An 18,182-nucleotide genomic window follows, 5' to 3' on the forward strand; every position below is an offset into this window, starting at 1 on the left:
TTGATCCCGCTGAACTGTTCTGGAGTTTTGCCTTCAACCTCTCGGATGTTGTTCTTGTGAGAGCTTATGTAATCACCGTGATTTGCTTTCTAACAGCGACACTTCGGAAGCAACTTACCAAGGATAACTAGGCTTGAGAAGTGTGCTCAGGCGTGATCTAATGTCGATATAAGTGGCAGCTGCCTTGTCGCAACCGACACAATTCTTGAGTCGTTGAATGTTCGGCGCAGTAAGTTTTCAGACATTCAAGCAACCAGAGTTTATGACCAGCTAACCAATTGATCTTCCATTGTACCATTGATTTATTTACAAGATGTCTCGAATACTGCCGCTACTATCGCTAGTCTTCTTAATCGTGCTGATCTTACTATCATCACATGTTAACGCACAAAGTGCTCTACCAGCCCGAGCATCTCCCAACGCTTCTCCAACAGCAACAGTCAACCTGACATGCTCTTCTGATGCTGATTGTGCCGGAATAAGTGCTGCTACATGGGTGTGTCGAGCATCTGTATGTACTTTTAGTAGTGCTGCATCTTCTGGGATGAGTAGTGGAGGAATCACTATTGGAAGTCTAACGCTGCCGATATGGGTACGTAGGAATATCGTTTGTATCTTATGCGGTGTGGTTTCTTTCGAACAACTTGTCTAAAATCGATCTCCTAGTAGGCTGTTGCTGTTGCAGCTACAACAATTGGACTCATAGTAATTGGAGTGCCTGTACTACTCTGCTTCCGTCGAGGCTTGCTTTGTTTTGCTGAGGCTCCTGGGGACGATGATAAAGAGGAAGACGACGATGACGATGTGAAGGACAACAACAACGATGATGAAGACGAGGAATCACAGAGCCCTCGAAGTAGGAGACGAAGGCATGACAGAGACAATGACTCGAAATATCAAGATATGCGTAAAGTGAGAAGACCTGATATGATGATGGACGATAATGGGTTTCCTCTTCCCCCACCGTTTTCCGCCAATAATATGATGAATTCGTATGGTGGTCAAACGAGTGGAATGATGCCACCGTATGAAAGTCCACCGAATTACAGTAGTCCTCCTCGTGGAATGCAGCAACAAATGGGATTGTATAAAGTCGATCCATATAGGATGCCCGAACCACCTCTAGCTGCACGTAAACGAGGTGATAGGAGAAATAACGACCCTTATATCAACACTACTTATAAAGACCCATCAGTATTCGAGGACAATCTATATGATGATCCATTCGCTGTCGAGAACAGCTACAATGACAACCCATACGCAAATACAGGATACCAGCAACCACAACCACCACAACCACAGGCTCCTTATTATAATATCCCGCCCCCATTCTTCAAGCCACCTAGTAATCAACGGTCTAAACCCCGGTACGAAACTCAGCAAACCGTTACCGCATATGGCGCAGACTCTGATTCAGAGCACAGCTGGAAACGACCTCCTCCTAGGGAAAGGTCTTTTGATCGTGGTGGCGCGGGTCAAACTATGGTTCAAGGTCCACGTGGATTTGAGCGTCCGAGGAACTATACTAGTGGTCGAAATGATGGTACAGATCGTAGTGTTGGTGGCAGCGGCGGAAGAAGAGGAGGCAGGCCTCCTACAGAATATGAGGATCCACGTGATTATGGTGGACCACCGATGCGTGGAGCTCCACGACAGCGATTTTGATTAGTTTTAGTCTTATTTTAATTCTTTCTAATTTCGGTAGTATCGATTGTATCCATGATCTCATGTTCGCGTGTAAAAGTGTAGAATAAATTTATTGGGAGGTTTGAAAGAGCGTGATTAGGTCTGGTTGTTTTTGTTAAGTGAGCTTTGTCAAAACTACAAAACATCAACTTTACGACTTTACGTTTGACGACTCTGGTGCATCCTATTAACTAGACAGGGAAGAAGAGCTATTAAGCCATAAACGCATGTCGTATTATGTGTCCCCACAAGCTGCTAGATACAAAGTTCGTACCCGCATCTCATATACACTTCGAGACCAAGAAGCTTCCCCACTTCACACATCGGGTATCAATGGACTAGCCCTCGACCTGACATCTGTCGACTCTACCAGTAGTAATAATAATCAGGGAATCCTATACACGGCATCTCGAGACGCTACAATCAATTCATGGGATTTACATCTGGACTTGTCCTCAACTTCGCCCACTGGGAGCGCTGGCAGCACGGGAAGAAGAGCTTCCGTGCCCCACGAGTTTAGATTCAGATCTAGAAGGCGTTCTGGGTCTGATCCTCGTGGCCTAGACGATGGCAATGGAAATAGCTCACATAACAGTGATGATGATGCTGATTCGAGACACCCCGAAGATGCCCGTACATTTGATTATAGGAATGCCGAAACTACTCAATCGCCATTGGTTGATGCTTCTTCTGCTACTGCGTCTACGGACGATGATGAACGGATGCGGAAAACAAGAAGTGTCACTTTTTCCGGTGTACAAGATGCTGCTGGTAAACCTAGACGCAAGAGCTTCTCATCTGCTGAACACTTGGGAAGGTTTCCGAGAAAGGTACTTGATCGGACGTGATTCTTGTGAAAAGTTTGTGTGGCCAAAAAACGATAATATGACTAAGGTGATGAATGTCTTTCACCGTTGTCATAGACTGCACCACCAGCTACATTCAGAAGGACATTCCAGTATCATAGTGACTGGGTGAATGATATCGTGCTGTGCAACAACAACCAACATTGTTAGTATAACACACAATCGAGGCTTTGTGTCGTATTTTGCTGACAAACCGAACTAACATCAATCCACTTCTAGTGCTTTCGGCTTCAGCTGACAGAACCGTCCAATTATGGTCTACAAAAACAAACACCCCTCCAACAAAAATCGGCCATCATAGTGATTTCGTGCGAGCTTTAGCATATTCACCTGCTGGTGGGTGGGTAGCCTCAGCTGGTTTAGATAAACGGATTTTATTATGGGATTTGGGTGAAGGGCGCGGTGAAGCTGGTGGATTTGCGTTACGTGAAACTCCTGATGGTATTCCTTGTGAAATACATGTGCTTTTTTTGGCTTCAAGGCTTTCTAACACCTCTTCTCAAATAGTGATTATGAACGAAGCAGCACCTACGTCCTCCGTATACTGTCTCGCCACAAACCCAGCAGGATCCATCCTAGTCTCAGGATCTCCCGAAAAACTGGTTCGAATATGGGACCCAAGATCAAATAAACGAGTCTTGAAACTTACAGGACATCGAGACAATATTCGAAGTGTCCTAGTTAGTGAAGATGGTCGATGGGTATTATCTGCTTCGTCAGATACCACCATCAAATTGTGGTCGCTTGCTTCGCCAAGAGCTGCTTGTGTTACATATACACATTCGCAGGATTCGGTATGGTCTTTAGCTTCAAATCATCCCTATCTAGAAACGTTCTGGGCTGGTGGAAGAGATGGTTGGGTTACTAAAATGTCTAGAAGGCGGTTGGATGACGGATCGGAAGGGTTTGCGTATGAGGAAGTGGTGGATTGTGTAGCTATATGTAGAGAGAAGGATGCTGTCGTGAAGGTATGGATGTGTGCTTGCATTGTTTGCGAATGTCTCTTCTGTCTCGTGTTTTTTGTATGTCATTCTTCCTAAGAACCACAAGACCAAAACCTCTATTGTTCACGCATTCTCATGCAATAGATTGTGGCAGTCGAAGACATGTATATATGGACTGCAACAACCAAGTCTCATGTCAACAGATGGAGAGATTTGCCGTTCAGATCTACCACAGTCATGCTGCCTGGTCCAGATGCTACTGCTGCAGCCACAGCAGATCCAGATTTGGTTATCATATCACCAGCTTCTATCGTCCGTCAACCACCTCATATACTAGATGAAGCATCGTCACTAAAATCATATCGATTCTCATTGACATCGTCTGACGCACTATCGAATCAGCCCCTACCGCCAGGTCGAGCGAGTGATCTGACGAGTATAGCAGATAATGTCCTATTGTCGGACGAACCAGTCGTAGAAGCCGTCTTCAAAACGCCGGAAGATACCATTAAGGGTGGCACTGGCATCCATAGATTCACGACATTGAATGATCGTAGACGAGTCGTTACTGAAGACACACTAGGAATAGTGCAAATATGGGATTTAGTAAAATGTACCAAGTTGGAAGATTTGGGTAAATGTGATTACACCAAGACTATAGAAGAACGTAATACGAATGAATGGGTTGCTCCCTGGTGTCTTATTGATACCAAGATGGGATTCTTGACAGTCCACTTGGAAGAATCGAGATGCTATGAAGCTGAAGCATATCATGAAGAATGTGATTTGCAAGTCAAACCAAATAATGAAGATCAACGAGTAAATTTAGGGAGATGGGTGCTTACGTACTTGTTTATTGCATTTACGAACGCATTACATGCTCGAGCGCATCCTAATGATGTGACGAGTGGGCCTGGTACTCCTTCTCACAATGTTATTGGGTCGCCTACTACTATGGATGCTCCTGCTACACCTATATCTGCCAGTAGTAATAATGAGAGTCTGATGATACCCGCTACAGGTGATGGCCACATAAGTAGTGATGAGGCCAGTAATGGCAAGGCTGAAGAAAGTAGTAGCAGTAGTAATAATACTGATGTTGGTGTTGACCCATCAACAGGAAGTGATAATCATGATGGCACTAGTCCCATTGCCTCATCATCATTACCAGCTGCTCCTGTCACAGAATTGGGTACATCTAGTAGCCAAGAGTCTCTAAACTCAACCAAGAAACAACCACCCATTCCACCATCTACTCCGCCACATCTCCCATTACCAGATAATAGGTCCGTGACAAGCACACCTGTAGCATTAACATTATCCACAGCCGCCACATCACCATCCCAGTCTTCACCGTCGTCAACTGTAGTAGTGCCACCATTATCACCACCACCTGTACCGGCTCAGGGATCCTCATTCATGGACAAGTTTTTGAAACAGAGGTCCCGAAGGAAGAGCGAGTCTACCTCCTCGTCGACTACTTCTATGAGTAGTACTGGTACCAGTAATAATAATACGCCTGATGTTACACCACCTAGTTCTCCAATGGCGAGACCTAGTAGTAGGGCAGGGAATAGGACGCCTGTTACGATGCCTTCTATACTTGTTAGTGGGAATACTACTCCTGGCAGTCCACAACCACCGCCAAAGACACCTCCAAAGCTTTTGGCAGGTAAGATTGAAGCTTGGGCTTGTATATATGGTGTTTCAAATCCTTGCAGATGGAATCGATTCATGTTGTCTCTGTATTTTTTTTGCCTCGCGCTCCACTCATATTTTTCGTCTCCTAGTACCAGGAATACCAGCACATGGCACCAAGTTGGAAGAAGATGCAGTGACGTCGGTGTCATGGATTAGGAGTCAGAACCAACGAGTCAATCAAGTACCAGTACACACTAGTCCAATAGAGGCCAAAGCCAACATTAACAACATTAATAGTAATCTGCCATCCTACATCAACCCTGAAGAGACACCATATATAGAAATACCGCCTCATATACCTGTCTTTCTATCAGTAGAAGAAACAGCCGAAGTGTCTACCTTTCTCGACATTTATCGAGGAACAGTAGGACGCATGGCAGAGCCTGAAGAAATGGCACATTTAGAAGACATGCTCCCTGGCTGGATGTATGATTGGATTGTAGAACAAAAACCGCCATCACGAGATCCAGCCAAAATGTCGTTTGTCTTGGCACCCTTTGAATCATCCAACTTGCCTGAATTACCCAATAATACGTCAAGGTTGTCTGCGAATAGGATGCTTCGAGTACGTAAATTGTTGGCCTATGTGGTCGACAAGTTGGATTTGCATCCACCTGGAGTCGTTAAACCAGATACCAAACATATGAGGTCTTTGTCTGGGCAGTCTACTGGTGCAACGCTATTTGCAGCTCAGATGGCTGCTGCTGCTGACTTGGGGTGGACGAGAGAGAAGCCTGAGATGTGGTTGGAGATGTTGTGTCATGATAAGGTATGTTTTGGCTGTTTAATGACAAGGTTTGTATTCGCAAGTACTAACTATTGCATGTTTTGCGCTTTTCAACTAGCCGGTTCCACCTAAAATGACGTTGGCTACCATAAGAGCGTATCTTTGGAAGTCTGGTGGCGATCTTGTATTGTCTTATCGATATTCACCCAAACCTCAAACAATTCCAAAAGTGTAAATGTAACAAAGAACAGCCGTGAAGGACATGTTAGTACTAAAAATACACAATCTATTTGGTGTAGTAGAGTCTCGTTTTATCTGCGACTGTGTTTTATAAAAGACAAACGAAAGACAACCAGCCCTGCAGGTCACTCCGAACAATCCAAACCCATCACCACCAAAAAAACAGTTATAGCTTTTTGGGGTTGAAACACATCACAGAACTAGATCGGGAGAGGCTCATCATCGAATTAAGGCAAGTAACTACAAAATCTACAGCTTACTTTTCTTGTTGTTGCTATAAAACGACTTTGCGAAGCTTGTTTGAAAAGTGTGGAACTTGGGTGCACCCACCAATCACAGGAAGAAACTAATACAATCAGTTGTATAGATATGGCTGACGTACAGGCAGCACCTGTAGATCCAGACCGTATAGATTTGGCCGTCCCGAAAGCAACCACGGTCGAAGCTATTGTTGATGGTATGTAACATCATCTAGCATCATTTGAGAAGAACTCATGGCTGCGGTGCCTTATGCATGAACAGGCATCATCGCATGCAATGCACCGTTTCGATGACTAACAATCCTTCTTTGTCATCATTAAGATGTCCCATTAGACGAATTCAATCGAGACTTGCCACCGTCTCCCACAGGTGTAGCAAACAAGCCTTCCTATGTCGCCGGCAACGTTATAAGATACAGGGAGCCTGAACGTCAGGATCCCAATCCAGTCGACTACTATGGCGAAGATGAAGATGGCCGTGGACGATCACGTCAGGATTCCGGTGTATTTTTCCGACGCAAGTCTAAAGAAACTGGACGTAGATCTACGTCTCGCACGTTTGGAAGAAGGTCAAACGATTATAATGATGATGGAACAGCTGCTGATACGGAGGGCAGGAGTGGAGGGTTTGGAAGTTTCTTCTCGAAACGGCCTGATCCTAACCGGAGAAAGGCATCTAAGTCTCGGGATCCTACGAATAGGACTGCTACGAGTAGTGCGCTGCCTAGTGGGGCTGTGACCCCTATACTTGTTGACTCTCGCCCGCCACCACCACCCAAAGAAGCAGATGATAGTCCTACTGCTATGATGACTCCACCAGACAGTATGGGACGTAAATCAATGAATGTTACTCGCAACAACACCAATAACGAAGAGTATTATAACGAAGATGATGGTACATACGACGAAGCACCACAACGTGGATTTGCCGGATTCTTTGGTGGACGTAGTAGTGGACGATCTAGATCTCGGGGCCGACAACAGGACCGTCGTGCACAAGCTGATAGGGCTGTATATGTCGCTCCACCTGCCCCTGTAGGACTCAGAAACGAAGAACCGCTAGTACAGTCTGCAACACCCGGCACGATTCCACAAGAAGTATACTACTCTGATGAAGCACGAGATGATGCCATCTACCATGACAGCGAACAGCCATCGGTACGCCGATACGATGATGCACCGGCACCAGTAGTTGAACGTCGTGGTATACTCGGGTTTTTTGATAAACGGCCTGATCCAGGGCGATCAAAGAGTCGTACTCGTGCAGGACGTGGTGAGCAACGACCGGAAGATGCGTATCTTACGCCAGACGAAACAGTATATGGTAGCCAGCGTAATGAATCTAGCATTGGATCTCCTGTTATGGGTAGACAGGATGATTTCTCTCCTGTGACTCCTGTTATGGGTGCTAGTGGCGGTGGACGGACTATTCCTCAGCTTGTAGAACAGCCAGTTGTTACTGAACAGCGTAGGGATGCTGGCCCGTCTGTGCCACTCGTAGTGCCAACTCCTCAACCGGCAGAGTATAAGGCTCCTTCGCCACGTCCTGGTCGTATTATTGTAGATGAACAGCCGGATGAGGTTGTTTATCAGCCTACTGCATATAATAATGCTGCTCCTCAGGCCGTATATGGTAATACTCCTCAGCCTCAGTACCAGAATCAGGCATATTATGGTAATCAACAACCTGTAGCTGGTCCTGAAGGTTATTATTACTCTGCTGATGGACAAGAGATGCCTATAGTTGAAGAACAGCAAAAAGAATTCGGGCTAATGGACGCTCTCTTCTTCTTCTTTGAACGACGTCCTGATCCGACTAGAACCGTACAGGATGAATCCTTGACTGTCCGTCGTGGTCGCAGTCGTGCGCGCTCATGGTCTCGTGATCGGGTCCGTGCTGCAAGAGCTGCTACTGCTGATCGTGTAAGAGCTGAAAAGGCAGCCGAGAAGGCTTCTGCTGCTGGCTTGGATCCTAATCTAGCTATCCCAGCTGCTGCTGTCGGTGCTGCTGCTGTTGGTGGTGGCGTACTTGCTGCTGAAGACGTAGATTATACTCGTGGTAGACCAAGTGTAGAGCGCTTCCGTCCTTCAACTGATACCGCTGGATCTCCTCCATATGATATGGTAGATGGACCTGAACGTAAATACTTTTATTCAGAGGTCGTATACAATCGTCTACCTTGGTGGGAAGAGATCCCCGTAGTAGGATTCTTTATCTCCATGTTTGCCAAACATGTAGATCCTCATCGTCACCTACGAGACCCGGCAACTATAGAATGGCCTCTACCTACTGAACCCGAACAACGTACTTGGCCAGTCCCACCATCTGAAACTGCCCTGTATGCTCTCCGACCAATGTTGCGTGAATTTGAACGTCGTCCAGATCCAGCTCGCCCCTATCGTAAAGACTTGCCTGCTCCACCTGCATACACAGGTGCCGAACCACACTGGGGTGAAGAAACCGATTCGCAACGCGACATGACTAATCAGACTTGGCCTGGCATGAGGGTAGAAATCGCTCGTCAAAAACTTGATCGTCTTGGATGGAGAGCTTGGTGGGCATGGGTAAACCCCCTCACTTGGGGATACTCTGCTCCTGGTCCCGACTCTGGTCTCCCGCTCGAATCTCGTACTCCTCCCATGGCCGGTTTCTTCTTTGGTCGTCGTCTAGATCCATACCGTATTGTAAAACGTGAAGTTGTCGATAATTGGGAGACTTACCCATTAGGACCTACATGGTGGCCCGACCGTGAATACTACCAGGAAACTGCTGAAGAGCATTGGCCCATCCTATCTAAACACAATCCCATAACTTTACGACAAAAACGTGATCAATTCCTCGCCCGCTTCCTATCTAAACGCCCTGACCCATCCCGTATGATTCGATATGAATATGAAGGTGATCAATGGCGTCCACAGTCTGCTGAATGGAATGTTGATGACAATAACCGATATGATGCTGGTGCTACTGGATATAACAACGAATACCAAACAGCTACAGGTGCCACTACCTACAACAATACTCCACGCATGAGACAAGATACTGATCATACTATGGTATCGAATAATGGCCAATTGAGTGTAGCCCCAGTAGCTGCTGCTGCTGCTGCACCTGTTGCCTTAGGAAACGTCGCACCTACTCCTGTTACTCAGCCACAGATTGCACAGAGGTCATTCTCCATCCCACAGGAAGTTGATAGTGGTGCTACTGGTATGATTGTTGCTGCGCCAATGATGGTCAAATCTGATCGGGAGGGTAGTATTAAGAGTAACAAGTCTGCTGGGTTGCGTAAGATTGAAAAGAATTATGAAAAGAGGTGAGCTTATTTGCTATTGTGATGGCTTTTGTTGAGTTTGTGTTTGGTAATACGCAAAAAAGCAGAGTATAGTAATTTCACATATCTAACACTTTACCCATTTATGTTCTTCTAGATTATCACAACAAGCTGCGCTAGACGCCAAAATTGCAGCCAGAGAAGACGCAGTTAACAAACAAAACACTGCATACCGTCGTGCTTCGCACGCCAGTGAAAAGGGTCTTGGACTCAACTCTGTAACTCCAGTTGTCCTAGCTGCTCCCATAATATCTGAAAAGAAATCGGCCGTGTCTCTCAAGAATGCTCCACAACCACAGTCATACACGACCACTACCACCACTGTAGTAGAAGAAATTGAAGTCATTGATGATGATAAACCAGTGTTGACAAACATTCCACCGAGAACTCTGTCGAATAACGTAGTTACTGGCGCTGCTCTTGCTGCTCCCGCCGCTGTGATGGCAGAGAAGGATATTGAAAAGCCAGTTGAGAAGCCAGCTGAACAGAGTGCATTACGGGCTTTTGCTAGTGCTGCTTGGGCTGCAGTTGGTAAGTTAAAAAAAGTAGTGAAGACAAAAAAAAAGCAAAAACATCCCGACTAATTATTCCTTTTTCTCGTCTTGAGCCGCTCAACCTGGAACATATGTAAATCCTGAAACAACTGCTGCTGTAACTCCTGCTGTTGAATCCGCGCCGGTTGTGGAAGCTCCAGTAGTAGCAGCCCCTGCCGTAGTAACTAGCACTATGGCCTACCCAGTCGCCAATACTGTTACCAGGACTGAGGAGGAGAAGAAGATTGTTGATGAGGTTGTTGAACTATAGATAGATTGGAGCATTTTATAGCACGTCTCATCTTGTCTGGCTTGGATCCTTCTAATTTTTGTGCTTTTTTAATCATATTTGTGTCGTTGTTGCCTCTTGATTTATTCTGAATTTCTCTTTTGCTTGCTTTTTTGGCTGTTTCACAATGTTGTCTATATATCACGTATAAAAGAGGAGTTTTTATGGGAAGAATGGGTTTGGAAGAATGAATTTGCTTGTTTGCATCACGGGTGGTGTGTCGCAGTCTTTAGGAAAAACCATAAACAATAGTTGTCGCCTCTCACTCTTCCCATATAAAATGTTCAACCTCAAACTTATATTTCACTTTTTGTTGTTTTGACTTTACGAAAACAGGTTACTCAGGTGTTTCAGAGCTTGCTGGTCTTTGAGAGCGACTTTGACAACGGACCAAAGAAGGCCCTCATGTCTTGCAATAAGGTATCAGGTTCTTCAAGTGCCGCGAAATGACCTATTTTTGGAGGAGGACGACAAAAAAAGCTTAGCGCAATTGCGAAATTGGATAACACCTTCAACTCTCGTTTGCTCACCTCCAGAATTGAAGACAGACCAGTGCCTAAAAACACATCACATGTGATTAAACGACCGAGTTTCGTAAAAGACCTTCAAGCGACACTGGTTGCTTACTTGACATTGTAACTAGCTTGGGCCCAAGACTTTGGAGCCTTGAACAACTCTTTGGGGAAGACTGCGACACCTGTGGGAACGGTGACGTATGCCTGGAAGCTATCAGAGTACTTGTTGGCGGCGGCTTGTCCGATTGATTCATAGTACTAATGCAGAAATGCCAGTAAGCAAAAAGATCATGAAAGCCGATCGAACACTGCTTGTACCAAACGAGTAGACGAAGTGATTGCACCGTTGACCCAGTAAATCATAATGTTTGTAATAATCTCGTCCTTGGAGAACTTGTTTTCGACGTTTCCCTTACAGTCTGACCAGGTACGGAATTTTTCGACAATCCATGCGAGGAGGCCGACAGCTGTTTGGTTGTCAAACGTTTCAATATGATAGAATGTCGCAAAAAAAAAAACAGAAATGGAAATGAAAGAATGCAAGGAAATACTGACGAGAATCATTCAATCCATAACCCAATGTTTGAGGTTTGGTTCCTTGAATTGCCTGTTAATAACCAAGAAAGAGGTTGAAACCCCGGGAAAACAGGGAGAGATGAAATCTTCAGTACCTGATATGCAGTTTCATTCTATAGTGAGAGTAAAGTTAGACGGATACTTCTTCATCCAAAGCCACAAACACATGGCTGCTGCTTTACCTTTTGGAAAAATTGAGTATCAGCAATGAACCCAGCTTCTTGTTTAGTCAAGAAGAATGTTGGACCAACAGTCGCGAGTTCGACTAGTTGTAGCACGTGGATTGGGTTGTATAACGATGGCATGGCTACACACATGTTGATGTGGATTGCTAATATAGTTTATAACATACGTGAGTGTCATTTGAAGGCCAAAAAGGGCAAACCTGTCAAGCGAATTGTACAAAACACATACCAGCACAGTTCTTTGCATGATTCAATCCGAGACTGCGTTTCACAAAGTGATGTGGATGAAAACTTTATCCTATGGATGTTCTCAAATGGACAGCCGCATACCTTCGGACAATAATAGCTCCCCAGTCTCCACCTTGAGCGAAATAACGAGTATATCCGAGATAAACCATCAATTGGTTGAATGTATCACCAATCTTGCGGGTGTTGAAGCCCTTGGTTTTCGGAGCAGATGAGAATCCATATCCTGTTTTGAGAATCTTTGTTTAGCATAAGTGTGGCGGTTGACATCAAAGAAGCATTCGTGCCTGGTAAAGAAGGAATAACGAGATGGAATGCAGGTGCTTTGGGGTCTTCGGGATTTGACAGGCGTTGAGCGATCTTGTGAAATTCGTAGAATGAGCCCGGCCAGCCTGCGTTGGATGATAAGAACGGACATGTTAGCATGAAGGTTTGGAAGGCCAGCTTATTTTAGCATGAAGGTGTGGAAGGCCGGTTTGCGAGTGTGTTTACCATGAGCCAGTAAGAGAGGTTTGGCATCTATGTATTACACAATTTGGAAGTCAGTTAGTGAGACATGTCGGAAAGCAGAGACGTGTGGAGAGCCTAGCTCTGATGGCAGTGGCACCAATGCGTGCGGATCACGCACTAGGCTAATTTGCAATAGGTGCAAGAAAAGTCCGATATATTGTGTAATCTCAAGGTCTTACCTGCTCGAGGTGACTTTGCGTGAATGAAGTGGACATTGATATCCGTTTGAGGAATGTACATCTTGAAATGACTGAATTCGTTCACTACAACGTAACGCGGTGAGAGTTTGTTCACAAAACGTGCGTGTGTTCCCAAACGTACAAGCTGCTTCCTGTTTCCTCCAATCGTACGAGTTCTTCCAATATTCCACAAGGGATTTCAAGTATGTGAGTTCAGTTCCATAACTCCAATCCTCTGCTCCTTCCAATTCTATTGTGGTTTGAACCCATTAGCCCGTCATCACAACAGCTCGAGATCACACAAGAAGTTTATGTCGACGTACGGTTTGGGAATCTAGCTCGATTCAATCTTGCGGCTAGTTCAAAGTGAAACTTTTCAGTACACGCACTCTTCTTCGTTGGGAAGAACAATGTTCAAGCAAGCTCAAAAGACGCTTACACAAGTCTTCCAAAATCTCTTCTGGCACTGAAACCTTGAATTCAACTGCCACTCCAGCCGGAGCTTTTGGGGGCTCGCTAGCGCATCCTTCAAACTGGAAGTTGGTCATTATTGCTTGGTTGTGAAAGAAGAAGTGGAGAATTGCGAAATGAGAGTCAGAGCACACAAACGAACTGCTCGCTCGTTCTGGCAAAACACACACCGTCACCGTCGAAAATCAAAACACGTGATTCAGAGGCTCTATTGCGTCCAGCTCAACTCTGAAACGCGTGTCGAATCTCCAAGCCGATGTGAATTAGTTCAAAACTAACCAGGGAAGCACATTTTTTGGAACGAGTGACGACAAATAGGGGCGTTCCACGCGATCTTTGTTGATAGATACAATGAAAATATACCTTTTGAGTCACAAGACTTGAGGCTTGACTTGACCGATCGCAATCTTGGATTTGATGCGATCGTCGTTTGCGTTTTTTGTGAAACTGTCTCAAACTCACCATTCATCACCAGCATGGCGGAGATGCAATATGGAGTCCGATCGTCCGTCATCAGTCATGTTACGACGGTCTGTCGGTCTCTAGCTGCCTGTTCGTGCCTAGACTTGCTACACTCAATCTCTCACACAGCTCTGAGAATCAACCCGCAGAAAGAAATCATGTCGAGCACGAGCGATATGTGATGCTTTTCTAAGAGCGCGGATGAGCTTCCTGCGCCCATGACTGGGACTAGTAGAACATGAGCTTGAACGCAGGCCTAGAATCTCCCGAGGACGCATCCAACCCTATTTTTCCAAGTGAATCCTAGAGTGCTATGCATTACTTCCTCCAACCAAATACGGGACATTCGCGGAAGCAAAGGCCTCGTCTCGGGTGCTCCTCAATCGTTTCAGGGTAGTTTCGTGACGATTCATAGTTTGAAGAGAATTTTGCACCTGAGGGGCGTCTTTGGATTCTTTTTTCAATCATTAAGGCTTAATTTTTTTGGTGGAAGTCGTGTATTCCTCTCCTACAAATGAAAGGAATCCTATCGTTTCTGAATCCATGTGGAGTGACGACTCGTGGATCGGATTTGAATACGGAAGCTACATACCACAAGCTGTTTACCGATGATGATTTCACTGCACGATTCAAAAAGTTGGCTGTAAGGCTCGTATTTATCCGTCAACAAAACCGAGGCTGTCTATTATATACGCAGAAACAACATTTATACCACGCACTCTACATTTCTGAATAGGCCAAACGAATGTGCTCAGAGAACGTTTGTTTCGTGATTGACATCATCAAGACTAGTCAAAAGCTACAACTAGAACAATTGCATCAGCACCAACAGGGAGCAACAGTTAGAGTTTCTGTTGCGAATGCAGTGAAACACATGATGCCGAAACGTCGTGCATCGGTATCAGCCTCACCAGACCAATACTTGTCACCTGTACCATCTTCAGATACCCGAAATTCCAGCGATGTGTCCACCAGTGCTATATTCTGTATTCCAGCATGTATACTAGAAGGTATGTTTAGTGGATATTGTGCTTTTGGTTGAATCGCTCGGATGATACCCCCAGTTATGACTCTTCTCGGACGTTACCAACCGTTTTCTTGATAGATTGCCTGCATATCTACTACACGTATTTCCAACCCGGTGCTCCCATGGAGCTCAATGTCTCGTCCAAAATTCGAAAGACGGTGATAGAGGCGTTCTCTGATGTCGATCAAACTGGTGTGCCAATCAACGTATTCAAGGAGGCAATAAGTGATGTTGAGAGTGGACTCTTTCATAACATGTACGAATATCGAGGTTCTGATTGTTTTAAGTCGCTGTGCGAAAGTAACATTGACATTCCCTAGCTATCCAACATTCTGCAAATCATTAACGTCACAAGAAACGGCACGTATGAAGGCTTTGCCTGGAAAAGCAGCTCCATTCACACCATTTACGTGATCTTGAAGCTTGCAGAAGAAAGACAAAAGCCAAAGAGTAGTTTGAAATAGATGACTTGAAACGGAGTAATGAGCTAGTTTGTAGCTAGTCTAATAGTAATAATAGTCATGTCACATGTCGAAAATCCAATTTTTTTCATGTTACCATGTACCAAAGCTCCAAGGTAAAATCGACTCGGAAAAACACATCATGTCTAGAAGAAACGGGCCTGTTCGTCATCTCACCATGTGGTACTGATATGAAAGTTACGAAGGTAGATAAGTTTGCAATCTGTGGTGTACCAACCTTTCCATCCACGAAGCATTCTTCAACAGGACAAGGCGTTATTTCTATTCTATCAGCATATTCAAGACCCCTGCGATGGACGCTCAAAAATCACAATTGCAAAATATATATCCAAGTTTCTTGAAATCGTTGAGCATGGAAGATGGTTGGAGATTACGGATTGAAGCTTGCATTGGAGAATGACAACTTTGTTGCAAAGGCCATTCTTGTAATGAATACACACATACACTCCTAACTCTTAAAGAACAACACGTTTCATGACTTTACCAGGGCAATGGCGCTCTAATAGTACACCTTTGATATGATTTCTGAGGCTTGTGAGCACCAAAGAATTATTTGCGTAATAAATGGACGCAATGAAGCTATAAGGTGATAACGAACTGCATGGTAACAAGTTTTATAACCACAATAGTGTTTTCGTATGGTTTTTAAGCGATTATTCATGTTATCAGTAACCGGACGCTCAATTTATATTATTTCGTAGATTTAACTCAACCCTCAAATTCGGAAAGCTAAAGAAATTAGACCTGGCCAGAGCGAAGCAATCTCCTCACGCCTCGTCATTTAACGTGAGTTATATTCAGCATATATATTCGCCATAGGATTGATGTCGACGCCTCCTCCATATCCAGCAGGCTATGTGTTGCCTCAAACATCTCTTTTCATTGCTGTTGGGAGTGAGTGCTTCGTTTTGTTCCTTGACTTGACGTATCGAATCAGTGTGCACAGTGCTAAAAATCATTGCTTTTTAGGTTCTATATGGATATGTTTTGTTTTAATCACTACTCCACTCTACTTATGGACTCATATAAAATTGAGGTTGGCTAGACCATTCTATCCGGCACTCTTTTACAGTATTAGGTAGGCATCTGTGAACAATTCCCCTCATTTCTGCGCTGGGTTATTTGATTCTTTGGAATGAGTGCTGATGCTATTTCAATCTATTCAAGTGGTGTGCTCCTCCTGCTGCAAGGAATATTGAAAACGACGTATTGGAATGATGTGACACTTGGCTGTGTTATTCCCGCTATCGTTAGTCCAATTTACGCTAGCTTGTAAGTGTGGCAACAGGATGAATGCCGCATGACATTGTGAGCTGACTGTCTTTCCTCATTTGCCCTCACAGAATTCTGTTTGCCTTTCTCGTAAGAACTACCGTATGAGAAACAATGGCAAAAATTGACCATATCTCAGTTGTTTATTTCTCATGCTGCAGGGCCTATCGAGAGAGCTATATGTTGGATATCGAGAACAACAACTCAGGCTCAACCATTCAATTGATCAAACGAACTTGGTTGACAAGTCGACACAATGGTTGTCGAGTGCCAAAGTATATTGGATCGCTTTCTGGGCTGATCAAGCGCTGATGGTGATATTTATTATTGCCATGTTGATTGTATCGCCCAAATGTATGTATCTCCTGTTTGAGGGCCGATTGACCATTTTGTCGGTTGTAACACTCGGGTTTTGCAGATTCCATTCATCCTTCGATAAGGTGTAATGCTCAACAGTATTTCTTTGAAGTGGAGCTAATGCCCATGTATGTCCAAATGTCATTGGTAAGTCTGTCAATTGTTTTCCAGCTACAACTTCATCGAAGACTAAATGAATGCCTATGTTTCCAAATCATTTGAATGGCCAGATCTGTCTATTAGGTAAGTTTCAGCAGCAGCCGCTCTTACAGACTCCAAGGCCTTCATTTCTTTTTGGCCCTCATCGTTTTCTCGCTCGAATGTATGATTCTGTGGTTTAAGTGCTCTAAGGCAATTTGTTTTTTCTAGTTCCCCTCTTTATCATGAGCAGCTGGGGCTGTCCGGATGGTTTGGGTGTACGCAGCGAAATCATTTTCAACTCTGTAAGTACAGACATTTGCAATGTTGTTTTTATAAAATGTTTGCTCCCTTGAATCCTTCTCTCAAAACTCCAATCTGAAATAGATTTGGGGCTTTGTATTTGTGATTTCATTCATTTCGTTGGGCGGATCTCTTACTTGGGGTACTACGGCCTATGTGACATTCCCACCATACGTGGTACTACCTCTATCGGGTATTGGATGGCATATGTCTTCTGTGATTTATCCCCTGTGGCAAGCCTATAAGATGGATCTGAAAATCAAGGCCGCTATGCAGTATTATGGTCTTTATAGAGACAGCACGTCATCGAGAAAAGGTGCGAAATGTTGAAACATTGAAGGGACTTCCGCTGACCACACGCTAACCATTCTGTCGTTTTTGATAGAGCTTGAACATGAGAAGTATTTCCACATTTTGCTGCAAGACAGGGACGTGTTATTGCCCAAGTTCAAGGCCCATTCGGTGAGTCACAATCTAAGCATCCAAACCCATCGTTACCTCATTCGTTCTCTCTAATTGGGTGCTTAGGCTCGACTGTTTTGCGTCGAAAACACGTCATTCATGATCGAAATGATACGAATCAATGAAATGATCTTTCCCCAGGATCATGAGCTAACGACATCGGGACTCTTAAGCAATCGATCATCCATTGTGGGAAAAGCCTTTATCAGGAAATCTTCAGCATACGTGACAGACACCTTAGCAAGGGGTAGCGTAGTTTCACGAAACGGGTCAGTTTGTGATGATGCCGTACGAGGACATATGCCAGGATTGCTGGGGATCCCTTCACTCCTTCATTCACCACCACCGCCACAACATCATCAAACACAACCGCAATTGCTTACAATCATTCCCGACCATGTTTTGCCAGCTTGCCA

At 44.6% G+C, this 18,182-nt stretch overlaps 2 protein-coding genes across 2 annotated transcripts; one reads left to right on the plus strand and one right to left on the minus strand.

The window, feature by feature from the left end:
* Positions 1–1,913: 1,913 nt before the first annotated feature.
* On the plus strand, positions 1,914–6,159 carry SmJEL517_g04124 (uncharacterized protein; the record flags this gene model as incomplete). Its single annotated transcript, XM_031170052.1, has 7 exons — positions 1,914–2,516; positions 2,610–2,697; positions 2,772–2,993; positions 3,060–3,520; positions 3,641–5,168; positions 5,287–5,966; positions 6,043–6,159. The coding sequence occupies 7 exons, from the start codon at positions 1,914–1,916 to the stop codon at positions 6,157–6,159; spliced, it is 3,699 nt and encodes a 1,232-aa protein (XP_031023985.1).
* Positions 6,160–10,931: 4,772 nt separating this feature from the next.
* Positions 10,932–13,340, minus strand: SmJEL517_g04125 (microsomal epoxide hydrolase; the record flags this gene model as incomplete). Its single annotated transcript, XM_031170053.1, has 15 exons — positions 10,932–11,032; positions 11,112–11,137; positions 11,209–11,354; positions 11,415–11,563; positions 11,652–11,703; positions 11,768–11,785; positions 11,855–12,003; positions 12,087–12,118; positions 12,188–12,342; positions 12,410–12,495; positions 12,596–12,622; positions 12,793–12,876; positions 12,935–13,042; positions 13,116–13,148; positions 13,232–13,340. The coding sequence occupies 15 exons, from the start codon at positions 13,338–13,340 to the stop codon at positions 10,932–10,934; spliced, it is 1,275 nt and encodes a 424-aa protein (XP_031023986.1).
* Between the last annotated feature and the right edge of the window lie 4,842 nt (positions 13,341–18,182).

Source organism: Synchytrium microbalum, assembly GCF_006535985.1.
Source record: "Synchytrium microbalum strain JEL517 chromosome Unknown SmJEL517_scf0026, whole genome shotgun sequence".
NCBI lineage: Eukaryota > Fungi > Chytridiomycota > Chytridiomycetes > Synchytriales > Synchytriaceae > Synchytrium > Synchytrium microbalum.